Source organism: Gopherus flavomarginatus, chromosome 5, assembly GCF_025201925.1.
Source record: "Gopherus flavomarginatus isolate rGopFla2 chromosome 5, rGopFla2.mat.asm, whole genome shotgun sequence".
Lineage (NCBI taxonomy): Eukaryota > Metazoa > Chordata > Testudines > Testudinidae > Gopherus > Gopherus flavomarginatus.
The window spans coordinates 42,742,775-42,769,745 of NC_066621.1; the positions used below are offsets into that span (position 1 = coordinate 42,742,775).

Genomic DNA, 26,971 nt, shown 5'->3' on the forward strand with positions numbered 1-26,971 from the left:
AAAGTTTGGTACTGAAGACATTAAGTTATTATTTCAATTTGTGAATGAAAATTCTCATAAAAAGCTAAAAGGAAAGTGATGAGAACATAAAGGTTCTTGTTGTTGTTTAAAATGCACAAGAAACCCTGGTATCTTAAATTTCAAGGTATTGCTGTGATATGTAGATTAACAGAGCCATGGGGACAATTCCCAGAGTGCATGAAACATTCAGGAGCATTGCATTTTCACCTTGATGATCTTTCCATAAAGGGATGAGTGAAATTACAACATCATTGTGTTCTTGTAAATAACTTACTACATCTATTTATTCAAATGAAGGTAACTCTTCTAGGCAGACTACATCTTATTTAGCAAGCTCTGAGGGACTAAAAATATTTTTGAGAAGAAATTGTTTTTGTGAGGCACATGTCCAAAGTATACGGAGGAGTTGATGAGGACAGCCGTCATGACTGTATTGTAACCTCCTCTTGGATTACTTTACAAAAGGAACATTTAAGCAATAAAACAAAGAATGAAATATCTGTATAATATACAGCCTTGAAAACTTCAGGGAAAGAATGGAGCTTCTTCCAGTGATGCAGCATTCTTGTTACAGTGACTAGTTGTAATTAAGAGACCAGGTTCAGGATAACTAAATTAGATAAACTCACGCAGTGTCCTATTGCATAATATCCTTTAGGAAGGAATTATAACTAGTTTTTAAACTAGTATAGTGCTGTGTAAAATAGGAGTTGAGTCATATCGCTGGCCAATGAATGTTAAGGATGTGATGTCTGAATCATTGGTGTGTCTCTCTTCTTCCCTCTCCTCCCGCGTTCTCTCTCTCTCTCTCTCTCTCTCTCTCTCTCTCTCCCCCCCCCTCCCCCTCCAATTCTGAGAGAGACTCTGGTCAAAACGTAGATGCATCTGTTTATCAGGAAGTTTTCTATCCTGAGCCTGTGAATAAGATTTTATATATTCAAAAATCATAAGGAATTTAGTTCTTGGCAACTGCTGTGTGTTTCTGGAGTTCATCTGTGTGGCTTGTTTGGATTATGGGGAAGGACAGTTTTAAATGTTGAACATTTCTTAAGTGGCAGAAGAAAATTGCACCTGCCTATGAGAGATTACTGCATGTTTTCCTTGGGGATTAATAGACCTGTTTGAGTGCTGATTATGTTTTGAAACCTGGAGTTATTGTTGGAAAAATGTGGTTCTGAGTAGAACTTACCTTTATATTTCAGAAGGCAATTTAATTTGATGCCTTAGTTTTTTCAAGCTGGTGAGGGAATTTTTATAAAATTGCTTGCAACTCTGAGTTGCATTAGTTGTATTTTAAGGAAATGAATGCGCAGTATGAAAATGTAAGACAAGTGCAACTTGAACCGCAGCCAAACTTGTTAAAAGTGCTAACCCTCATTAAGGATAATTCTGTACTGTTTTTGAAGTTTTATACCCAAGTTACTTTAAAGAGCTGGTAGCAAACTAGTGCTATACAGACTTCTGAAAAGATTAACACTTTCATGGTATGCTTTGATCTCTGATAATTGGACTTCTATTAAACTTTCCAAAACATTCACTTTATGGCTGAGGCCAGAGTGAGAAGTTTGAAGTAATGACAGTAAATGAAAATATGGATTTCATAATGAAAAATGGTCAACTTCAAACTATACTGTGTTGCTGCTGCAATACTCCAGTCTATTGTATACCTCGTTTCTGAGGTTTAAGATCAGTAGACATACATGCAGCAATAATAATGCAGACACATTGTGCCTCAACTTCTGTTTTAACTCTTATGACATTCACGTGAGCTTCTATAAACATTTTCTCACTGTAGACAATACTACTAAAAAACTAGGTGTGATATAAATGATGACCTCACTCCTACTCTGCCATATCAATTATACCTATAGCTAGAGTATTGAATATGGCATTTTAGTGGCAAATTTAATGCCAAAATATCCATATAGGATCTTATGGTTATCAGTAGGTACAGGCATGACATTGTGGTGTTGAGTTTGTGGTGGCAATGGATTTCATAATAAGCAAATGGGCTCGGAGTATCAAGAAGTTAAAGGGCTCTTTATGTGTGAAATATGAACTCACTGTTCAGATTTTACATTGCAGAATTTTAGAATTCGCTCTCCCTTATTTCCAGATTGAAATTGTTTGTGGACACAGTTCTGTGCAGTTTGGTTTAGTGGCATGGAAAATCTCAATTTCTGCTCAGTAAAAATGATGAAGCAACATATAAGCCCTAATTAATCTATTTTCTCATAAAACAACCTCTAAATAATGTGTGTTGATGCTTTCAAAGGAGTTTAGATGGTTTTTAATCTTCTTCTAAGTCCCTTCAGTTAGTCAGTTTTTCTGTTGCTAACAAACTGTACTGGGAATTTAGTGAAAATGACAATACACAAAGTGCTTTCAAAATACACAAAGCAAACATACGGAGAAATCGGGAAGGAATTTCAGTTTTTGTAATCTGAAGTGTTTGTAACAATAGTTGGTAAAAAATGTTCAGTCAAGTTGGTGCCTTTCACTACACAAGTGTTTCTGCAAATCCTCCAGTGGAGAAGCATTATAAGGGAAAACATAAAAGTACCAGATCTGAGAACTTTTTAAATTCTAAGTCTTTGACAAGTTTAGTGCTGACAATGTTCTGTGCTGCATGGTGCACAGAAATACAGTCTAACATGCACTGAAATGTAAAGCACTTTAAGTGTTACCCGCGCCTGTCTAGCTTTCAGTAAAATAACCCAATATGCTGGTCTTCTGTAACGATTCTCTTCAGCTCCCCCGCCCTCCCCAAACCTCTCATTATGATCTATTGTTAATTGACTTTTTTCTGAACTGCAGGAGAGCTCACACCTTAACAGTCCTGTTTATCCTCACATGTGCGCTGGGATATGTAACCTTGCTTGAAGAAACTCCGCAAGATACAGCCTACAATACAAAGAGGTAACTGTCCCTTGCAGAACTGTTGCAATATAGCATTTGTCCTGTCAATATGAAACCAGGAGAACTAAACTACAACCTATAAGCTCATCTGGTACAAAAATCTTTGAATTTAGTCTCTGATCAGTGTAGTGTTTCTTACTGTAATTAGTAATGAGCTCCTATGCGTATGTGTAAATATAACTAATTATAAAATCTTTTAATGCATTCAGTTGTTTTCTGTGGCATCTCATTCTGCCCCTTTGCTGATGTGTTGAGGCCTGTCTTTTACAATATATAAGCTTAGTTTGCTGTATGAACTGTAAATTAATTATTTCTATGCTTATGCAAGGCTTTGGTTGAAGTTTTAATGGAAATGCATATTTGGGCTGTAAGCAAACATGAGAACTTGTACCCAAAATGGTAACTTTCAGAAAATTAAAGTTTAGAATTATTTCATACCTGAATGTGTTCCATCACTACAATTATTTTCTGTTCAAACTGATCAAACTTAATCAAACATTTCCTCTATAGAAGTAGAGCAGGAAAAAGGTATGGTTTACCCCAGGCCTACACAACTCGTAAAGCGGCGAGGGCCACATTACTCCAAAGAAAACAGCTGAGGGCCGAAACCCCCTGGCCCCGCGGAAACACCCCCCCCCAGCCCAGCGGAAACATTCCGCCCCAGCACCGCAGAAACAAACCCTCCTTCCCCAGCGCCACCCCACCAAAACAGCTGTGGGCCAAAAAGGAAGGTTGGGGGTGGGGAGGTGATACTTGATTTTAAATCAACCAGGAGCTCCCAGCTGAAGAGCTGGCTGGGAGCCCTCAGTGTCAAATTAAAGGGCCCAGGGCTCCGGCAGCTGCGGGAACCCGGAGCTTTGTGGGGCTGGGGCAGGGATTTAAAGAGCCCAGAGCTCCTGCTGCTGAGGGGAGTCCGAGCCCTTTAAATCTCAGCCATGGCCGAGAATCTCTGCAGGCAGCTCAGAGCCCTTTGAATCCCGGCCACAGCTGAGATTTAAAGGGCTCTGGGCTCCCCACAGGGGAGCCCAGAGCCTTTGAATCCCGTCCGCAGCTGGCAGGGCCGGCTTTAAGAAGTGCGGGGCCCAATTCAAACATTTTCGGCAGGGCCCCGGCAGGGATGACTGAAAGGAAAAAAAAAAAAAAAAAGAGCCTTTCATTTCTTAGAAACCGGTTCCCTATAAATAGTTCTGCCACAGTATGTATTTTTTGTACCAGTAGGGTTACCATACATCCATATTTTCCTCCTGGATGGCGATTTAAGATCCAAAAAGCCTGACATGTCTGGAAAGTACAGATGTATGTTAACCCTACCTAAAGTTCTTTTTTAAAAAGATGTGTCTGAACTAGAAATGAGCTCCGCCACTCCCTGAGGGTGTGCTAGGGTGCACGTGTGGGTCCCAGCTGCTCCCTGCCCACCTTATTGAAGCAAGTGTGCAGGGTTACTTCCCTGGGAACTACAGGGCACCAGTGGACGAGGGGCTGGCTGGAGGTGGGGAGGAGGTGGCTGGAGGTAGGGTCTGGCTGCAGGCTGGGCAAGGGGTGTGGGATGGGCTGACTGGCTTCAGGCAGGGCCACAGGGGGGGTGTGGCATGGGTTGGCAGGGCTGGAGACAAAGGAGTGCAGGACTGGCTGGCTTCAGGCAGGGGGGTGCGGCAGGGGTTGGTTGGAGACAGGGAAGGGGGTGCAGGGCTGGCTAGAGACGGGTTGGTGCAGGGCTGAAGGCAAGGCAGGGGGTTAGGGGCTGGCCGGAGACGCGCTAGCTGTGGGCAGCGGGTGCAGGGCTGGCTGCAGACAGGAACTGGTGCAGGCAGGGCAGAAGGTGCTGGGCTGGTGAGGGCAGGGGGTGCAGCAGGGGTTGGCTGCAGGCATCTGGTGCAGGTAAAGGGGTACATCCCATCTTGTATGGCGAGTGCCCCCTCCTCCTGCCTCCCCCACCATGATAGCAGTAGTAGACCGTGGCTCAGGAGCTATTTAAAGGGCCTGGGGCTCCCCTGCTTCCACTCCCCCAGCCCTGTAAATAGCTGCAGGAGCCCTGGGGAAGTGGTGGGGCTCCGGGGGCTATTTAAAGGACCAGAGCAGCAAAGGCATCTGGAGACCCCTCCCCCCTCACTACCCAAGGGCTCTGGGGGCTATTTAAAGAGCCCGCGGCTCCCCTGCTTCTACCGCCCCAGCCCTGTAAATAGTCAAGGGAGCCCTGGGGAAGCAGTGTGGCTTCAGCGACTATTTAAGGACCGGGGCGGCAAAGGCAGCTGGAGCCCCGGCCCTTTAAATAGCCTCCAGAGCCTCCCGCTACCCCAGGGCTCTGGGGGTATTTAAAGGGCCCGGGGCTCCCCTTCTTCTACCGCCCCAGCCCTTTAAATAGCCACGGGAACCCTGGGGAAGTGGTGGGGCTTGGGTGGCTATTTAAAGGGCCGGGGCGGTAGAAGCAACGGGAACCCCGGACTTTTTAAATAGTCTCCAGAGCCCCACAGCCCTACCCCAGGGCTCCAGCAGTGGTGCTCTGGTGGCAATTTAAAGGGCCTGGGTGCCACAGACCTTTTAAATTGCCTCCTGGGGAAGCTGGGCCACCCCGCTACAGTGCACTGGCTTTTGCCCGTACATCGTACTGGGGTTTGGGCATGTGGCCCTCTTAGGGGCGGGCTGATTCAGGGGAATTGGTTGAATTGGCCTAAATCTGGCCCTGGCGGCTGAGATTTAAAGGGCTCTGGGCTCTCTGCGGCTGCGGGCAGCCCAGAGTCTTTTGAATCCTGGCCGCGCCTGGGATTTAAATGACTCTGAGCTCCCTGCCGCTGCGAGCTGCCCAGAGCCCTTTGAATTGCGGTCGCGACTGGGATTTAAAGGGCTCTGGGCTCCCCATCACTGCGGGCAGCTCAGAGCCTTTTGAATCCCTGCCGCGGGCCGCACAGTGAGCCTCTGCGGGCCGCATGTTGTGCAGGCCTGGTTTACCCAATCATGTGAAACTTCATCTATGATTTTTATTGCTGTCTTTAATTCACTTTACACTTCAAGTTTTTATTAGTTTATACAAAAAGAGTGCCTATCCAAAGGTCTAAGTGCACCTGCTATAAATTATGAAAACAAAATTAGATTGCCCAAAGAACACCAAACTCTCCTTTCCCCATGTGTCTGATTTCTTGAATATGACACTGATGTAAATTTTTTCCTGTCATCAGAATTAAAAATTAAAGGGTCACTTTACTGCCCTTCAAATGAATGTCAGTATCTAGCGTCCATTGTCATGGCAGATGTCTCCCTTGTGCTTCTAACCAAGTTCTTTTTGTTCATTATTCCATCAGTTATGTGGTAGATGTACTTGTTGAACTTCACACATACATATCTGTGCAAAGCTGGTAATAGTGTTTTTCATTGATATGAACTAAACAGTGAGCAGAGAAAGGTGGCAGATCACAGTACCACCCCACCCAGTGGGAAGCTGGGAAATGGAAATGCAGCCTTTCAGAACCTGTGATCAAATGGCATTTCGGTGTTGGCTATGACCAATGAAGAGAATTTAGAGAACAGCACAATGTGTCTCCTAAAATAGAAGAGAAAAAACACAAGGAAGGGGAAGTTATGATGCATCAAAAGTGTTGGAATTAGAGGCTGAGATATACGAACATCATAATGTGACTCAGTGGAATATGTTGTTGTTGAGATTAATACCTTTATAATGGTAATACACACAGATATGGAAGAAAATTGGACCATTTTTCTGTTTTGTTTTCATATCAAATATTTCATTCTGTTTAACTGTGTTCTGTGCAGAGACACTAAAAAATAGTCACATCAAGTAATGGGGAATAAATATTAGGAATGCAGAGGCTCTCTGCGCTCCACTGGCACTGAGCTATGGAAGTTTCTATTGGGAGATCTCACACACAGATGATTACAACTCCTTACTTTGTATAAGGGAGTGAACCTTGTGTGTGTTTCGAAAGAGTGCACAAACAAAAGTGTTCCTTTCCCATCATTAGGGAGTCCCTGTCTTCAAGACCTAAATCTTTTCCTAACTAAATTGATGAAGGGGCTTTCTTTACCAGTCTCCCTTGAACATCTATCAATGAAAACAGTCTTTCTGATAACAGTTATGTCTGCAGAGAGGTTGAGTGAGCTTAGTACTTTCACTCTACTTTATACTGTGGCCCACAAGGAAAAAGTCACCACAGTTCCATCCCAGCTTCATGTCTAAGGTGTTCTCAATGTATTTCTCTTGCCATGTCCTTTGCAGACTCCACTCCCACTGAGGGAAACTTGCCTCCATATCGTAGATTTAAGGACACTCTGTTTTTAACCTAGAGAACACCGGGCCTTTGAGAAAATAAAATACCTTGTTTGTATCATGTAGGGAGAGGTGCCAAGGGAGAACCCATTACCAAGCAAAGGCTTTCTCACTGCTTTAGTAGATGTATAGAACATAGTTATACCTTAGCTAGGAAACCAGTGCCCCATATTTACAAGAGCTACTGCAGCATCAGTAGCATGTTATAGGCAATTCCCCTGGTGTAAAGCAAAGCAGCATCTTGGAAGTTACACATTTACACCAGATGCTATTTGTATTCAGCATTACACTCCAGTGCTTGGTTTGGGAGGGCAGTGCTACAGTCCGTATTTATCTGTGAACACCTTGCCAGCTCTCCACCTGGAAGAGCACTGCTTGCTAATCTTCCACAAGGGGAATGCATATAGGTCATCAAAGAAGAGGTTATTTACTGTTCTGAAAGTTGCTTCTCTGTATTCACACTATCCATCCACCTCCCTATCTACCTTGGAGTTCTGTATAATATCAGACCTCAGTAGTTAGGGAGAAGAAAAACAAGGTCATGGGGGATGGTGTCCACTCTCTTGTATACAAGGTGATAATGTCATCTGTGTGTGCCAAGTTTTTAAGGCAGTTCCACAGCTCAACGTCATGAGCACCATATCCTACAAGTGTGAATATATAGACTCTGGAAAAACAGCTATTGATAAGCAGCTTCTTTGCTATCTAATAATCCTACAACTTCAGCCCTTTTCATGGTCACCAAATGTATGGTTGTGTACCTCCTATCCTCCTTCGGTTATACCAATATGCTGAGGAGAGTTTGTGTATGTTCACTGCCTGAGATAGCAACTTCAGAACACACCTATTTTTGTATTACAATAAATAAAGTTGGATTTGGCAGTGATGTGTGGTTAGAAGGGACTAGATGATAGTGTTGAGTGGCCAGAAATTAGGGCCCCAGCAATGTGGAACTGAGTTCTAATTGCAACTCTGCCATTAGCTTGGTGTATGACCTAGAACCCATCTTTACAATTTCCAGGTAGGGAAGAGGTGAAAAGAAGTATGTTGAGGTTTCATTGTTTGTTTGCAAAGTGTTATATAAATGTGTCACATAGTCATACCTTCCTCAAATTCCCTTGGGGAGTGGGGGTGGAAATACTCAGGCAGCCAGGATAACTCAAGAATCTGAAAGTGGTTGTTCACTGCAACATCTTTATTCTTTTATTATTTTTCCTTCTTCACTTGGAAATTAGAGTTGCTTGTATAGTGACCTGAGGCTCAGAGTCTCAAAGTTATGGTGCAGCCAAGTTTCAGCAGACTTTGCAGTCCCCTGTAATTTATTCAGGCACATGGGCTTACAGAAGGCTACCAGAAACAAGATTTTCTTCAGACGCCTTTTCACTGTTGCAACTTGGGTTTTGTTAGGTATTACTTCCTGTAGCTTGTTTTCAATCTCCTTGGTGTGAGATTGATGCCTTTTCTCTGCATTCCTGTTATTGCTGATGCTTCGTTATCTTTATCAAACACTAGCTACAGCCCGGGAAAAGAGCCTATGTAATAACACCTAGAAGAATGAGATCATCTGCTGTTTCAAAATACAAACCATTCATAAAAAGATGAGCCTGTTTCGATGTGCTAAAGGAAACCCTCAAGAACATTTGATCTCTGCTAGATAGTTCTGATGTGCTGAAAGAAACTTTCAAAGGGAAGCTTTTCGTGTTGTTTTGCTGTATATGATTGAGCTTACTTTTCTATCAGCCCCTCCATTTTGACTTCAGGGTTGTGTGGCAGTTATGTACCTCACTCTGTTTTTAGCATACACAGAGTAATTGTAGCCAATACATTTCAAACATATTCTAGTGTTCCTTGTAAAAAAATAAAATGTGTTTAGTTCCCAGAACCCTCCAAAAAGTAGAGTGCATGGTTTTATGCCTTGGTGACTTAAAATACTTTGTCTTGCCTTGGATCACAGTTGTGCCTTATTTTAGGCTAGTTCTGCTCTTTCTGCGGATTTACCCTCTGTTCTTTAAACTGTAAAATCTGTGTCTGCTTGAGGCTGTCATTCTATGAAAAAAATCCTACAGTAACACTCTGCTTAATGAACGTCAATAGCGTAATCATACAATGTGTAATGAACTGTGTCTGTACCTGTGATTATTCAATACTTGGAAATGATGTATTGCAGTAAAGCTCTGTTCTTGTCTGTATATGGAGCCCACAAATGTAGAATTGCACTTTGAAATCATTAGTTTTCATACTCTTGTTGCATGTTGCTAACTTGAGGTGTGTCTGGGACAAGGGGTATGGGTAGGGCAGAATAGAACAATAGTAGGGAGCAAGGAACACACACTAGAACTTCTCCACTCCGCATTGCAAACATGCTCCCAAGACTGGTGGGTAGTTCCTTGAAAACCAGCTTTCCCTCCCTCCGCCCGTAAAGGCCCCCTATGCAGCTGCCCACAGCAGTAACTCACATGTACAGGGGTATGAGCACAGATAGCAGCAGACAGAATAGATTAAAAAGGATAGTCATGCAGTTGAAAGTCAGAATGGACCACCAGATTGTCTGACCTCCTGTTGTCACGGGCACCAACAAGTAAAAATAAAGCAGTAACTATTGCAGAGCATGATTCAAGGAGTTGTGGGGTGCTGGTGGGAACCTCAGTACTGCTCCATCCATTTATATCTCAGATTACACTACTCTACAGCCAAAATGCTTCTGAAATAAATGTAGTCCAACTATACTAATTCTGGGTCACTGCGAACGAAAATGATTAAAATTGTTGATTGGCTCTAGTTTTCAAGATATGCTATTGGGTCAGCATATAGGACCCTTGACTTGGGAATGGTGGAGGATAAGTGAGTTATAAAGAGAAGAGATCTCAATTTAAACCAGAAATGACTAAAATACATCTTTTACTGGATCTATGAATAAATCTATGACTGGGTTTGGACAGTACTTGCTTTTTAGGCAAAACAACGAGTGCTGCAATCTGAAGCTGGTATTGCGTCATACATGATATGAATTGCATCATGTTATTCCTAGAAGTCATGGATGATGCAATCATAACGAAGCTTACATCACTCTGCTGAACAAATTGCCCTATATCAGCTCTAGAAATCATACAGTGTGGTGCTCTCTTATTTGTCAGTGTTTGATTTTGCAAAGGAACACATTTCTGTTTAGCCAAAGTGAGCAGAGATGCCTCGTACTTGTGTGAACAGTGCAGATAACTTCTGCTATATTTGTGGTGAAGTGACTTTTGCATCACAAAAGCACAATATAACCACTATGGTTAAGAGAGCCTATCACCTTTATTTCGGCTGCAAAATTGGAGATCAGGACAAGAGGTGGGCCCCACACATACTGCAACACTTGTGCAACAAATCTTCGCCAGTGGTTGAACAGGAAAAGGAAATCTGTGCCTTTTGCAGTGCCAATGATTTGGAGAGAGCCAACAGATCATACCAGCAATTGTTACTTCTGCGTGGTGCCTCCAGTTGGGAAAGGTGTGTCAGAGAAGAAAAAGTGGACTGTGCGTTATCCAAACATTCCATCAGCTATACGCCCAGTACCCCACGGAGAAGGACTGCCGATTCCTGATGCACCAGAATCATTCTCACTTGAGTCAGACGAGGAAGAGGATGAAACTTCTGGTCCTGAACCATCAGTGTCACAGGACCCACATTTTCTCCCATCCTCCTCCTCTGAACCACACCTCATAACACAAGGTGAACTGAATGACCTTGCCAGGGATTTGGAACTACCCAAGAGTAAGGCAGAGCTGTTGGGCTCCAGACTACAGCAGTGGAATCTCCTGGCAGGCTATCAGGGCAAATGGAGCCCATCAATGCTTGCAGACTATTGCTGAACAGTGACAAGAGATGCTCCATTTAATGAATACAAGAGACAAACCAAGAAGTGCCGATCAGACACTGAATAGGACTAAACTATGTACATAACAGTTTTTTGCCTTTTGTTTCATAATACATTTTATTTATATAACCCTTTTGCTGATTTTTAAAGTGTTACATAAACAGGACAGGTGAAATATTATCATGTAAAGCAACCATAAACACATGAAAAGACCTAGGTTTACAATTTGATTAAAACTCTATCTACACAATATACATAGACATAAAATGTAAAAACTTAAATATCTTAAACAGTAGCCAATCAGCACATCAAAATACATAATAAATATCACGTTTTATCTCTGAAGCAGACGACTTCTCAAACTGTAGACCAGTGTTACCTATGTAAACTTTCTAGCCTTTGAGACTAAATCATTCTCAGTATTGAATGCAGCACTGACTGTGAGTCTGTTTTTTTCTTCACAGTGAATGTCTTAAGGCTTTTGTCCCATTGATACTGGAATCGGTCTCTCAACTGCATGCTAACATTAGTTGCCATTAGAGACAGTTGTATGTTAATCTGAGGTAACAACTACTGTTTGTAACCATCTCCACCGGTCTGAAATACTTCAGATTCTTTTACCCCTACATCTCAAATATATAAATAATTATGAACCTTATCACCCTGGTATAACTAGTCATTTTGATATCCAGTGTGTCCGTTAGGTGACCCATGTTTCAGTAGCTCTTCTGAATCTCTCTAGGGTAGAAACCGTGTTTTTACTAGTAAAACTGTTCACAAAACCTACTTGTCATCTGAAGAGTCAGTCTGGAGAAGCTTGTTGCCATCAATACTGGTACAAGTAACTCCTCGCTTAACATTGTAGCTATGGTCCTGAAAAATGCTAGTTTAAGCGAAATGATGTTAAGTGAATCTAATTTCCCCATAAGAATTAATGTAAAAGGTGGGAGGGAGGAGTAGGTTCCAGGGAAACTTTTTTTTTCACCAGACAGAAGACTTCGAACAACCAGTGTAATACTATAAACTGCAATGATGATTGTGTAACTTGGTTTAGATGGTGGAGTCAAAGAGTAGGATATTTTCCAGTGAATGCCTTGCTGCTAAATGATGAACTAGCACTTGGCTGAGCCCTCAAGGATTAACTTAACATGTTGTTAATGTAGCCTCACTCTCTACAAGGCAGCACAGATGGAGGGAGGAGACACAGTAGATGCATGGTAGTGGCTGCAAACATTCCCTGCGGAAACTGAATATGGTGATGAACCCACGCTATCCCACTGGAGCGCACCACTCCTGGCACTTTGGAAAGTGCCGGGTGTGTTTGAGAGAGACAGAGACACACACGGTGTGTGTGTGTGTGTGTGTGTGTGAGAGAGAGAGAGAGAGAGCGCGAGCGAGAGATGGGCATTGTCCCTTTTAAGTACACTGACCCCACTCTAAGTACACTGCCTTTTTAAGTAGATCAGCAAGTTGAGACAATAGCTGCTGCCAGGAAGCTCCCTCCTGAGCCCTGTCCTGTCACCGCCCTGCTGTGTAGATGGGGTACAAGAGCAGGGAAAGGGGGACACCCTGACATCAGCACGTCCCTCCCCCTCACTCCCAGCACAGCAAGTAGAAGGCTCCCAGGAGCAGCTTCAAGGCAGAGGGCAGGAGCAGCACACAGCAGTGGGGGGGAGGGACACCTGAACTGCCTGGCAATTGGTAGCCTGCTGGGTGGCTGCTGCACTGGGAACTGAGGGGAGCTGATGGTGGGGCGGGGCGGGAGGGGACTGCCAGTTCACCCTGATTCCAAGCCCTCACCAGCTAGCTCCAACATGCTGCTCTTCCTGCAAGCAGTGGACAAAGCAGGCGGCTGCCAAACAATGTTATAAGGCAGCGTTGCACAACTTTAAACAAGCATGTTCTCTAATTGATCAGCACCGTAACAACGAAACAATGTTAACTGGGACCACCTTAAGTGAGGAGTTACTGTATTTCCATACTGGGCTTACTCTCCTTGAGGGTTGCCAGAAATGGCTATTGGGGAAAATAAGCAATGGGAAATGGACTTGGTAATTGAAATACTAACGCTACAAGAGGGATGGCTAATGCAAGACATGTTTCCTGCCTATTCCCCCGCTGCAAGTTTGGAAGAAGTGTAAGATTGTAAAAACAGGCAAAAGATAAAATAAATCAGCAACCTTAATATTTCTCCTTTGCTTGAATCATGAAAATATTTAGCCTGGGCAAGAGCCATATCCAAATGCTCAATCTGGTAAAACAGCAGGAGTAGTACTGCTAGAGAAGGAATTTAGGATGGTGAAGTAAGATTAAGTTGAAAAGCTATTTAAAAGCCAGAAGCAGCATTCTGTCACCCCTTTCAGACCTCCACTGAGGCTCTTTCAGGTATGTAGTGTGGAATTTTATTTCTTGCACCTCCCAATCGCTTAGCACTGAAGGGAAACGAAATGACTGGGCATTGATAAGTGGGTGCAAGGCTATTTACCTCAACATCACTGGCTCAAACTTAGACCAAAACAATAGTGGCTAAGATTAGTTATTTTCTGATGACTGTTTAGAGGGCCAGCATCACAACTGGCACTTCATTGGGTAGATTCTGACAAGAGACTGAGCCTAAATGAATATAGATTCTAAACTCCTTTTGTCCCTCCAGAACAGTCAGATTTGAGCCAGTATGATAAGCTGTTGCCGAGAGCTTGTACTTGTCTTTTGACCCAAAAGCAGACATGAATCTTCAAGACTGTCAATCTGGCACCTCTCAACAGCATAGCTTTTTCTCAAGTTAAGAGAAGTAGGGAAAGTGTCTTCTGTTCTCAAAAGTACTTTTGAGGCCAGCTTTTAGACAAGTGCTGTTTAAACTTTACAAATGTACCTCTATCCTGACCTGCAAATCACTTCCTAGTTTGGTTCTAAGCCCATTCAGCACCATATAATACTGTTCCATGTGCTGATAAGTTTCTTATCTTTAATGTCCAAATGAAAACCAACTGTGGTGAATACTCCAAATTTAACTCACAAGTTATCTTAGTCCTCATATTTATTTTAACAGGTTTTCAGAAAATAGAGGCTGCTAAGCTAACACCATCTACTACCTGTAGTAAATTAGACTTATGCCTTTTGATTTAAAGATGTATAAATATTAAGTAGAAAAGTTCTCAACTGTCTTGTTCATACACATAATTTTTCTGTAGCTTAGTGGAGGAATGAATCTGCAGATATTTTAGTAAGTTCTGAGTTCAGACCTGAACAGCCTTTATGCTTCAGATACAATGGGAACTGAATCTCTAGGAGAGATTGAGAGGCAGAGCCATGAAGCTTAGGCTCAACTTGCTTACAGCCAGATTTATTGTTGTCCTTAAGGGACTCACTGTGAAGCTATAACTCCAAGAACTGTTACGTTTTATTGCGTGGCAAGAGAACATTGCAGTCCAGACTGGGACAACTGTATCAGTAGATGCTAGGAACCTTCAGGCTGTCACATTTTGGGTAAGACTAGTCACTCAGGCCACACTCACTCATGTGGTGGCAGAAATAGCTGATGGAATGAATAAGTTGCACTACAAAAGCTCATTCAAGATCTCAAACAAGTAAATGTGAACCCTAGAGGGGGACATATTATTTTTTATGCTTGACTCTGCAGAAGGTACTTAACAGTACATGTGTGCCCCAGGAGTAGGGTCGCTATCAGTCCCTTATTACAAGGGTCGGCCCTTGTTTTTTCATCTCTGTACAAGATCGTGAGTTGCTGAGTGCTGCAAAAAGCAGCAGGAAATACCCCTGGTATATGTAGGTGAGTACTGCTGCCTATTATTTATTTTATCAATATTTAATAATATTGTGGGGCAGGGGTGCTAAGAAAACAGTCCCCTATCTTTTAAATACCACGTTGGGTACCCTACCCAGGAGTTCTGCTGGGACATCTTGAACGCCATCTCTGCGATGTCTGTTCCGTGACTTAGAACACAAATGAGAAACTTTGCAGTACCTGCAGCAGTGACTTCCAGAATCTGGACAGTATTAGTGGAGGTGAAGTTAGACTGCAACCTTCAGTTTATGTTGCAGTTTCCTTCTTTCAAACATGTGCAGCCATCAGCACAATGGAACTCTGTCATCCATAAAAGAAGAATGCTTGTGAAGGAATCTTTGTTGTGCAGATAATAAGAGAATAGCTGCTAGTAGGCATAAGCCCAGCACAGCTAAAATCCTAATTTGCGTTGCTCTGTTGAGTCAGTGTGCTATTGTGATCAGTATAATAGTTCTGTGGTGGTGTTTTTAAAAAAGGGAACAAAAACAAAACAAGCAGCCAAAAGAGCTCTTTGCTGTGGCTGAAATTTTATCTAGTACATTCTCTTCACATCACTTTGTGCTGGTTAGCAACTCTGCTCCTATGGGAGGAGCTGAGACTGGAAATAGAGGTTGGGCTATAAATCACTTGCATTTTTGGTGGCTGATATTGTGTTTGTTGAAATTGTGATCAGAATACAACCAGTAAATGAGTGAGCACAGCAGGTCAGCACAGTGTTCCACCAGCTGGTAAGACATGCCCTTTTTGATTTTATATTAGCCTCTTTCCCTGCTCCTCTCCCCAGGAAAAAATCCTGCTGTTATGAACACTAGTGCAGGTCCGCCCATTGTAGCAACAGTGGGTGTGCTGGAACAAGCACGGTTGCAGGTAGCCTCTAATATTTTAACGACTCTTTCTAATAACTCTGCTCACACTGAGTGCTTAAAATGCTGGCGTCAACCAGTGCCTTGTCATGCCATCATTGCTATCACCAGAGGAGCTGCATTTATGTTGCCAACAGGGGAGACTTTTCCTGAAAAGAGTGTAATGCAGACAAAGTCTTACTGACATTACACCGGGGGGAGTTCTGCACCACTGTGCGCAGGCAGAATTCATGTCACCTGCAGATTTCTTTGCTTCCCTGCAGAAAAATGACTTTCTGACAAGGAAGCAAAGGGAACCCACAAGAGTGGTCATATGCCTCTCCCCAGTAGTGCAGGTGTTTGGTTTTGGGTGCCCAGAGCAGCCGGCAGAGAGGTTAAATCATTGCGAGGATGGGCTGGGGATTCCCTGACCGATGCTGGGTCAGACCCACCTTGTCTGCCCAACCCCGTGCATTTACCCCCCCCCCGACTCCCCCGCTGTGCCTTGCATCCAGAACCTGACCCTCATCCTGCCCAAGCCATACCCCCTGCCAAGCCCCAATCCCCCCACCCCCGGGCTGGGGACGTCCCTGCCAGTGGCTCCTAACCTGTGCCAGGCTCAGCGGCTAGTTCCGGCTGGGCTGGGAGTGGGGAGGAGGAGCGGACTTCTCTTGCATGGAATAGTCAGGGCCAGGTCACTCCCAAAACTTCCCCCAGCTCTTCATGCCTTCCTTCCCCACCCTGCTTCTTGCTCCCATTGATCCTCAGCATGCATGGGAAAGGTCACTATACTGGGAGCGGCTCCTCTCTATGTCCAACCCCTGTGCATCTGAACGCCCCCGCTCCCTGCACTCGGCCCTCCCCACTTAGCCCCCCCCACACCAAGTCCCTGCACCCAGACTCCTCCCATTAAGCCCCCTGCACTCAAACTCCCACCCTGATGAGCCCCACTCCCTATGCACCTGGACCACCTTGATGAGGCCCCCATGCCTGAACCCCCATCCCTCTGAGCCCCAGCCAGCTGCATCCGGACCCCTATCCCACCAAGACCCAGTCCCTTCACACCCTGAACCCTCTGCCAAGCCCCCTCACACACAGACACCTCTGCTGAGCCTCAACCACCTTCACCAGGACCTCTTTAGAGTCCCACTGCCTTTGCACCTGAAACCCACCAACAGACCCATGTGCATCCAGATCCCTCATCTCACCTGGACCCCTGACTGGGCCTCCTGCCTCCAGATTGTCCCGCACACACTCCTAAGCTGACTCCTGGATTCCCCCACACTAAGCCCCTCCACACTTGGATCCTGCCTGGCTGAGCCTGCCTGTCCAACCTGTCCTGCAAATAGAGAGATGAGTCATGTCTCTCAAAGCAAACTATGGGACTGAGTGTGCAACAGACCCTCTAAGGCCAGTAAACCCCTTTGTTCATTCCAGAATAAGTCAGAAGGACACTGTATAGATAGGTGAAACCTTGGGGTATCCATTAAGGTTTCAGGCTGCCTCATTAGGACACAGCATGATGGCAACTGAAAAATAAATGTGACATTGGGAAGAATGATGGTGGTTTTGCCACCTAAGTGTTTTTGGAAAAATGCTGGTGTTGCATAACTTCCTTTTAGCTAAGTAAAAATAGAAGGGTATTATCAAATTCAACGTACTTCATTAATTTCCAGCTGATATTACTGTTAGATTTTTTTAGTATAGATGTAAATGTGTCTAACTGCAGGTTCCCTTGGAGATTGATCCAGGATAATATGACATGATGAAAACCTAAGATGGTGCCTTGGAGCTCTTAGCTGAGGGCTAAGCAAAGTGATGATAAATTTGAGAAATTTGTATTAGAACATAATACTAAAAGTGTAGAGCGATCATTTTAGATGTAAATGTAGGCACTGTTAAGAATGTACATGCCAGCTTCATAATTTCAAATGCAAGGAGGGGCATGGATAAATCAAATACACAGTGTAATTAGATTCTTTGAGAATAGCTACAAATTATAATTGCTTTCTTCACCTTTTGGAAAGCTTGGTGAAACCTACCTGCTGTGTCAACAATTTCATTTATTAGCTCATTTTAGTGTGCAACTCTAATATATACTACTTGTGTCAACTCAGTTATCAATACCTTGAAGACTGTGTCAATTAATCCTGCTAAAACTTGGTTGTCATTATTAGTTTTTGATGGTAAAACTTCCATTCTTAGCCATTTAAACACATTACTTTTAAAATAAATAAATAAATAGTGTCAAGATTTGCTAGTAGTCAACCTGAATTCTTGTGCCCCAGCTATACTTCTGAAAGAGCCAAGGCTGAAAAATATTTTATTACTGAAAAATAGTCAAATATGGCTGCCTTATGCATACTAACCTTTTAAACTGTATTAGTGCATTATTTCTGTAGTTTTCGTACAGAGTTCCATCACATGTGGACAGGCTGCTGCCCAGTAACCAAATGCCTGAATATAGAAGTTGGGTCAACCTCAAGTAGTTCCTCATCTCCCACAAACAAAACCAGTCTGTTTGTAGGCTTAATATTGGGAAAAGCCAGAGCCACAACTTTGACTACATTTATGAACTATCCTGTTGTAGGAATGTTTTAAGGTACTTATTTTGTAGCATGGAACTTTCAGTAATTCTTGAGCAAAATCACAAACTGTCAATTATATTAGTTGTTATAATGTATCAAAGTTGTGCCAAAAGTCCAAATGCACAATTCTAGGGCCTTTTCTAAAATGTCTTCCTTTTCTACTTGTGCTAGAGCTTACAATTCTAGTACTCTTACCAGTGCTGCTTCAGCTCAAATTGGAACTTTGCCTACGCAAATATTCCATCCTTAGTTCATGTGATAGCAATTGATTAGTCAGCCTCATCTTAAGGTTTTTAAAAACTGTCTGAACTCAGTAACAAGTCATGTGCTCTGAGTATTTAAAGTGCTTTCACCAGGTCTTGATCATGCTTTCTGTGATGCCATTAAACTGTTTCCTCCCATTTACTTCAAAGTAGTTAAACTTTCAATACCTGTTGTATCTGTTGCTGATGTCATTGATCAGCACCGGGACATATTCCTAGGTAGATAGACCTAAGGTGACAAGCCAATAGATAACTACATCTAATTTTTTTCTCAAAAAACCAAGTTCTCTAACGTCAGATAAATATACCATCTCTGCATGATAACTCTTGAGGATATTGGCATTCTAGTACAAAACTGGCAGACCTCTAGCTCTTAAGATGGTGGTTTTGTTTTTGTTTTTGTTTTTTTTGCGCCATTCAGGGCAACAGGTGAAGAGGGAGAAGGTGCCATTTTTCCATAGTTTCAAGGAGAACAGCATTTTAAGTTAAGGCTGCTACATTAGGCGAAACTTTCACAAGTTGCTCTCAAAGATTATTAAATGTACAAGAGTTGAAAGTTTGGGAATAAGTTCAAGTTCTATAGATTCTAGTATCTTGAAGTTGCAACACGTTTGCAGGTCTTCAAATACATTTAGTGAAAGTTTCACAAACAGCCTTACCTCAGACCCCTTGTCCATGCCCATGAGTCACTTTGATATTCAGAGATCTGAGAATTGGAGCAGCGTGCTAATCCATCTATTACCAGGGTGGTAGGTCAGACAGGGAGTTTGATGTTATGGTAGTCAGTCATTATTTTTAATTAAAAAAGCAGGCTGCATTTAATTTGCATTGTAGAAGAAATATATTAAGCAGCATGGATAGGCAAGAATACAAGCATTACGAAAGGTTACGTGAGAGTCTCAATTTGACCATTTAGTGAATCTTCACATCTTTTTCCAAAGCACACGCAACCTTAAATCTGGCAATTCCTAAGTTTCGAAGCATTTGCAACCTAAAGAATGTCCTTTTAATGTTTTCTGCATGCAGTTCCCTAGTTTTTTTTAAAACAAGTTTTGTTCTTTACCCCCTGTAACAATCTCCCATCATAAATAATCAGCAGAGTTTGAAACTGCACCTTTCACATTGAAGCACAAATGTCTACCACAGGGGCTATAAGACTAACACTAGCTGGCAGCAGGAGAAAGCTGGTATCTGGGAGGTGGGATTGGGGCACTAGGACCAGATGCCAGGTCTATGGGGTAGTCAGGGGAAGACTGGCCTGTCTCTCCCCCAGTATGGCTGCTCGAGCAGTTTCCTGGTGTTCCGATGCAGCGTCTGTTGTTGATTTGGCAGCTGAATGGACATGATCTTAGGCCTGGGCTACACTAGCGGAGGGAGGTTCAAACTTAGATACGCAACTTCAGCTATGCTATTGTGTAGCTGAAGTCGAAGTATATTAGTTCAACTTACCTGGCCATCCTCACCGCGGCAAGTTGTCTGCTGCGGCTCCCCTGTCGACTATGCTTACTTCTTCTGCCGAGGTGGAGTACGGGCATCGATTTGGGGATTGATTTATCACATCCAGACGAGACGCGATAAATCGATCCCTGATACACTGAACACTACCCGCGGATCCAGCAGGTAGTATGGACGTACCCTTAGAATATTCATGTTCAGTTATTTTGGCTAACGTATTCCTAGGCAACACAAGTGAGAAGGAAAATGATTATTTTCAACCATTTATAGCTCAGCAAAACCTGAATGGAATTTAATGGAACAAAGAAAACAATTCTCTAGCCCAAGGACTTTCTCCCTACTGAATTTCAAAGACCTTCAGAAAAAGTCATGAATCTTTTATAATGGATAGTATTATGCAGTGCTGGGAAACCTAAATATGTGGGTTAGTACCAGTTTCCCCTGTAACAAAAACTGCAAAAGATGAAACCTGCATCTCGCTGGAAATTATAACTGATCTGGGGAATTACACTATTATAAAGAGACAAGATGTTCTAGACTTTTAAGAATTTAAACTGAGATTTTTTGTCATGATTTTCTTTATTGGAGTGGGTTGGTGAAGCAAATATATATTGAGTAGTTTGTTCTTTATTTTCAGAGGTATTGTTGCCAGTATTTTGGTTTTCTTATGTTTTGGAGTCACTCAAGCTAAAGATGGACCATTTTCAAGACCACATCCAGGTAATTTAAATCATTTAACTTTTTTCGAGTGTCTAAGAAATCGCTAACTCTGTAGAAGTAATTTTCCCATATCATAAATAGCCTCTAAGTTTATATGATTGGATGTAAATGTGAGTGTTCGTAACTTTGTTTTATGGCATACTTCCTTTTATATGCAATGTGAATTCAATAACATGATGCAGATACCCAGTAATCTTAATCCCACAGCTTCTGTCTTAGGGCTTGTCTACATCAGAAAGTTGCAGCGCTGGTGAGGGAGTTACAGCGCTGCAACTTAGGAGGTGTACACATCTGCAGGGCACCACCAGCGCTGCAACTCCCTGTTTGCAGCGCTGGCCGTACTCCCGTTTTGTCTCGGGTGTAGAGGATCCAGCGCTGGTGATCCAGCGCTGGTAATCAAGTATAGACACTTACCAGCGCTTTTCTTGACCTCCGTGGAATAAGCAGGTATCCCAGCATACCTGAGGAAGCCTCTGGTAATCAAGCTGGTCTCCTTCCCCGGCTTGCTCTCGCGTTCCCCGAACCCCGAGCAAGCAGGTCTCCTTCCCTGCGGTTTGCAGGGTGGTTCGGTGAACGCGAGAGCAAACCGCGGCGAAGCTGGTCTCCTTCCCCGGTTTGCTCTCGCGTTCCCCGAACTCCCGTGCAAGCAGGTCTCCTTCCCTGCGGTTTGCTGGGTGGTTCGGGGAACGCGAGAGCAAACCGCGGCGAAGCTGGTCTCCTTCCCCGGTTTGCTCTCGCGTTCCCCGAACCCCCGAGCAAGCAGGTCTCCTTCCCTGCGGTTTGCAGTGGGGTTCCGGGAACGCGAGAGCAAACCGCGGCGAAGCTGGTCTCCTTTCCCGGTTTGCTCTCGCGTTCCCCGAACCCCCGAGCAAGCAGGTCTCCTTCCCTGCGGTTTGCTGGGTGGTTCGGCGAACGCGAGAGCAAACCGGGGAAGGAGACCAGCTTCGCCGCGGTTTGCTCTCGCGTTCGCCGAACCACCCTGCAAACCGCAGGGAAGGAGACCTGCTTGTTCGAGGAACGCGAGAGCAAACCGCGGCGAAGCTGGTCTCCTTTCCCGGTTTGCTCTCGCGTTCGCCGAACCACCCTGCAAACCGCAGGGAAGGAGACCTGCTTGCTCGGGGGTTCGGGGAACGAGAGAGCAAACCGGGAAAGGAGACCAGCTTCCCCGTGGTTTGCTCTCGCGTTCCCCGAACCTCCCTTGAAGCCGCCCAACAGCGCTGCAGTGTGGCCACATCTAACACCACTTGCAGCGCTGGTTGCTGTAAGTGTGGCCACTCTGCAGCGCTGGCCCTATACAGCTGTACTAATACAGCTGTAACAACCAGCGCTGCAAAATTTTAGATGTAGACATGGCCTCATACTGTAAGACCTTTCCTTTATTTATACACAACAGGTATTTCCAAGACTACTTCCCCTATCTATCAATTGGACACTTAAAAGGAATTTTGGGATCCTTGCCAGATGGCAGCCCTAAACATTCCCTCTTTCTGTTGTCTGAAAACAACCCCCTAAAAAGGGGAATAACAGTTACTCTAAACTGCATGCATAATATGCACTATTTGCTTTTAAAATCAGCTTGTTGCATGGGATTTACCCAGGTGTCCCTGGTCTGCATTTCACATTGTTAGCAAAAAGGCTCACATGGTCCCGAGTTTGGAGGAGGTAATCAAATCATCCCTTAAACCTCAGCTTCACCTTACCTATATAAAATTCCATTTTGGTATGTAACTGGACTATACTTCTGCTTCTGCTCCTTAGTTGACACAGATGTAAACAATTTATTTGGTTATGGGACCGTTGTTACAAGTAATCTGACAAATTACAAGAGGGCCTTTATTTTACTTTCTGTGCAAGATTTCTGCCCCATTGATGAAGTTTGTGCTGTAGGACTTCAGGGAGTCTTTATAAAACAGCAACATAAAACTTCGATGTGTTGAATCTGAACTGTGGAAGTAATCAAACTTCTTGCTGCTGATTCTTTCCTTTTTCCTGGCTATTTTTACAGGTTGGTAATGATAGTTTATAAGAATGGGGACAGTTGTATAGACTTGCATATTCAACTTGAGAGCAATGGCCCCAACACTTAAAGAAAACTGTAACTGAAGCATTTCTCATGATTTCATCCTAACCTTTTAGAATCATGGAATCATAAAATATCAGGGTTGGAAGGGACCTCAGGAGGTCATCTAGTCCAACCCCCTGCTCAAAGCAGGACTAGTGCCCAGACAGAGTTTTGCCTCAGATCCCTGAATGGCCCCCTCAAGGATTGAGCTCACAACCCTGAGTTTAGCAGGCCAATGCTCAAACTACTGAGCTATCCCTACCCACTTTATGCTGGGAATGACAGGCAGGTTAAAAAGAATTCTTGGAGAGAGACAGTTGAAGGTTGCTTTCTGCAAGGAAACAATTGAAGAAATACGGCAGTTAACTTGAACTGTTTTAAGTTTAAAGCTACACTTTCTAGGCAGCCTACTGCATGGCAATTCTTCATTTTTTATTCTGTTTATGAAAGATCTTGTTGCCTTTAAGGACTTCAGAGATGTTCTTGGAGATATGCTCCATACAGTTTTCAGCTCTATAGAATCTAGAAATGTCTTCTACCTTTTATAAACTATAGACAGTTGAAAGCAGGAGAGTTTTATACTGAAGCTTGTAGTTTTGATTCTGGTGAAAGATCTATGAAACGGTGGCTAAGGAACCTTCTATGTGAATTTCATCATTTGAACAATGGTCATATTAATATCCAGACTAATTGTTCAACAGCCCAGGGAGCACACACTCAAAGTCAAGATAAGGCCCGAATAGACTAATTTACAAAGATTATGCCCTGCATATCTCAAAAAAGCTTTTATGCTCTCAGCTAGAGCTACTTTTACTAGAGCTGTTGAGCATTCTTTTCTCTATGCATGTTCCTTCTCAAAGTAGTCTGTCTAAAAACATTTTACAGTATTGTAATCTGAATGTGTTAACGCAGAGGTGGGCGAACTATGGCCCGCGGGACCCTCCTGTCCGGCCCCTGAGCTCCTGGTACAGGAGGCTAGCCCCTGGCCCCACCCCTGCTGTCCCCCCTCCTCTGCAGCCTCAACTCACTGCACTGCCGACACAATGCTCTGGGCTGCGACCTCCTGGGGCAGCACAGCTGTAGAGCCGTGGCCTGCAGTGGCACGACTGTAGTGCCGCCGCCACCGGTGCTCCAGGCAGCGCGGTAAGGGGGCAGGGAGCAGTGGGGGGTTGGATAGAGGACAGGGGAGTTTGAGGGTGTGTGTGTCAAGGGCAGAGGTGTGGATAGGGGTCAGGACAGTCAGAGGGTGGAGAACAGGGGAGTTGAAAGGGGGCAAGAGTCCCGGGGGGGGCAGTCATGAATGAGAGGAGGGGTTTGATGGTGCGGCAGGGGGCAATCTGGAGTGGGGTTCTGCGGGTGGTCGGGACAGAGAGCAGGGGGGTGGATTGGGCAGGGGTCCCAGGGGGGCTGTCAGGGAACGGGGGGGGGGTTGGATGGGGCAGGAGTTCAGGGGGTGCCATCAGGGGGCAAGAAGCGGGGGGGAGTCAGATAGGGGGTGGGGGCCAGGCCACACCTGGGTATTTGGAGAGGCATAGCCTCCCCTAACTGGCCCTCCATACAATTTTGGAAACCTGATGCAGCCCTCAAGCCAAAAAGTTTACTGCAACTAAGACGTTAACATGAGGTGGGCAAATATTTACACTCATATCTGGAATTCAAAAGTAGGCTGCCTGCTGATGTGTGTAGAGGAGGAAAAAAGGACCATTTTATGAATGAATGAATGAGTGGTTATCTTGTTCTAGGCTAGTTCCCCAGCATAGCGTGTACTCTAGGGCCTGCTGGAGGCAACTGCGTGTTCCTTTAGGAGGAGAGTGTGTTAGCCTCCAGCCTCCTCATGGATGGGGAGGCTCTTGCAGGCATGAAGGTGCATGATGTTGCAGTTGGGGGGGAGGGATACTCAGTGGTTTGAGCATTGGCCTGCTAAACCCAGGGTTGTGAGTTCAACCCTTGAGGGGATCACTTAGGGATCTGGGGCAAAAATTGGTCCTGCTACTGAAGGCAGGGGGCTGGACTCGATGACCTTTCAAGGTCCCTTCCAGTTCTAGGAGATAGGTATATCTCCAATTATTATTTAGTTCACCATGGGAGATATTTGTAATTAGAGAGTGAACACTGGTAGATATGGAATAGTAAGTTTATTGGTGGGGTGCTAATAAGAAAATGAGTCTTCAGTGACCCCCATTTCATGATTCCGTTATCCCTGGAGAAGTGTCTCATTATCCGAAAAGAGCTACAGCAGGGGTCGGCAACCTTTCAGAAGTGGTGTGCCGAGTCTTCATGTATACACTCCAATAAGGTTTGGCGTGCCGGTAATACATTTTAATGTTTTTAGAAAGTCTCTTTCTCTAAGTCTATAATAGAAAACTAAACTGTTGTATATAAAGTAAACAAGGTTTTTAAAAAGTTTAATTAGCTTCATTTAAAATTAAAATGCTCAGCCCCCCGGACCGGTGGCTAGGACCTGGGCAGTGAAAATGAGCTCGCGTGCCATAGGTTGCCTGCCCCTGAGCTACACATGGCTTGCTGGTATATACCACTTCCTTTATGGGTTATGTTTTAAATCTTGCTATCATAAACAGACAGTTAAGGGTTAAGAATTTCACCTAGCCTAGCTGACACCTGACCAGAGGAACTAATGGAGGGACAAGATGTTTCAAGAGGAAGGAGGAAAGTTCTTCCTTTGTTCTATTCATTAAGTCTGTGCCGGAGTGAAAAGATCCAGGAATCAACCAGGGTAGTGGGTATTAGAGAGAGAATGAATTAGCTTATGTTTATTTCCTTTTGTGACTTTCTTTCTGGATTAGAGGGATAATCAAATTGGGTTTTCTTTTGTGTAACTAAGGTTTTTGCCCAGGGGAACATCCTCTGTGTTTTTGAATCTGTTGTCTGAGAGAGTAGTTTGCATGCTAATCTCTCAGAAGTATTTCTTTTACCCCTTTTCCTTAATTAAAAGTCTTCTGTTTAAGAACCTGATTGATTTTTTTCCTTGTTTTAAGATCCAAGGGGTTTGGATCGGTGTTCATCAGGAAATTGGTGGAGAAGTCTCTCAAGGTTACTCAGGGAAAGGTTACAGTACTTGGGAGGGAGAGATTTTGGGGAGGAAGACAGTGTTTCCCAAATAACTCATAAACAGCTGTTTTAAACGATTTGGTGGTGGCAGCATACTGATCTAAGCTGGTAATTAAGCTTAGGGATTCTCATGCAGATCCCCACATCTGTACCCTAAAGTTCAGAGTGGAGGTGAAACCTATGACACTTGCTACTAACCAGATTTGGGGGAAATGATCTATCTTGTAGCCCAGTGTCCCATGATGAAACTCTTCAGTATTCTGTTTCCAGTGGTGGTGTAGCCGTGTCGGTCCCAGAATTTTAGAGAGACAAGGTGGGTGAGTTAAAATATTTTATTGGAGCAATTTCTGTTGGTGAGAGCGACAAGCTTTTGAGCTCCACAGTGCTCTACTTCAGGTCTGGGAAAGGTAGATAGCTGTGATATGCCTTCCTTTATTAACCTTCCCTCATTGGTCTGGTTTTCTAAACCTTTTATCATTTTTGTTGCTCTCCTCTGGACTCTCTCTGCTTTATCCATACGTTTCTTATCATGCCCAGAATGAGATACAGTACTTACTCCAGCTGAGGCCTCACCAGCGCTGAGTGGAGCAGAACAGTTACCTTTCATGTCTTACATATGACACTCCTGTTAATACAGGAAAAGCTAACGTTCTGGGGTGCAACTGCATCACATTGTTCACTCATGTTCAGTTTGTGATCCACTATAACCCCCAAATCCTTTTCAGCAGTACTACCGCCTAGCCAGTTATTCTCCATTTAGTAGCTGTGCATTTGATTTTCCTTCCTAAATGTAGTACTTTGTACTTGTCTTTACTGAATTTCATCTTGTTGATTTTCAGACCAGTTCTTCAATTTGTCAAGGTAATTTTTAATTCCAATCCTGTCTTCCAAAGTGGGTAGCACTTCCGGTGCCATCAATAAATTTTATAAGCATACCCTGCCCTCCTTTATCCAAGTCATTAATGAAAATATTGAATAAAATGGACCCAGGACAGAGCCCTGCAGGATCTCACTAGATATGTCCTCTCAGTTTGACAGTGAACCGTTGATAACTGCTGAGTATGGGCTTTGAGTTTAGTTGTATACCGA

General features: G+C 43.9%; 1 protein-coding gene across 5 annotated transcripts in view; it reads left to right on the plus strand.

Moving 5' to 3' along the window:
* PTDSS2 (phosphatidylserine synthase 2) overlaps positions 1–26,971 on the plus strand; it is a 77,464-nt gene that overhangs the window by 15,910 nt on the left and 34,583 nt on the right. For 3 of the 5 annotated variants that reach the window (XR_007774378.1, XM_050952889.1, XM_050952890.1), the window contains exons 2-3: positions 2,839–2,940; positions 20,669–20,751. Coding sequence is in view for 4 of the 5 variants with exons in the window: in XM_050952889.1 (XP_050808846.1) it covers positions 2,839–2,940; positions 20,669–20,751 (185 nt within the window). In the remaining variant the exon portion in view is untranslated. Of the gene's footprint in view, positions 1–2,838; positions 2,941–20,668; positions 20,752–26,971 lie in introns of those variants that run through there. The other 2 variants (XM_050952891.1, XM_050952892.1) reach the window with 2 other exon arrangements.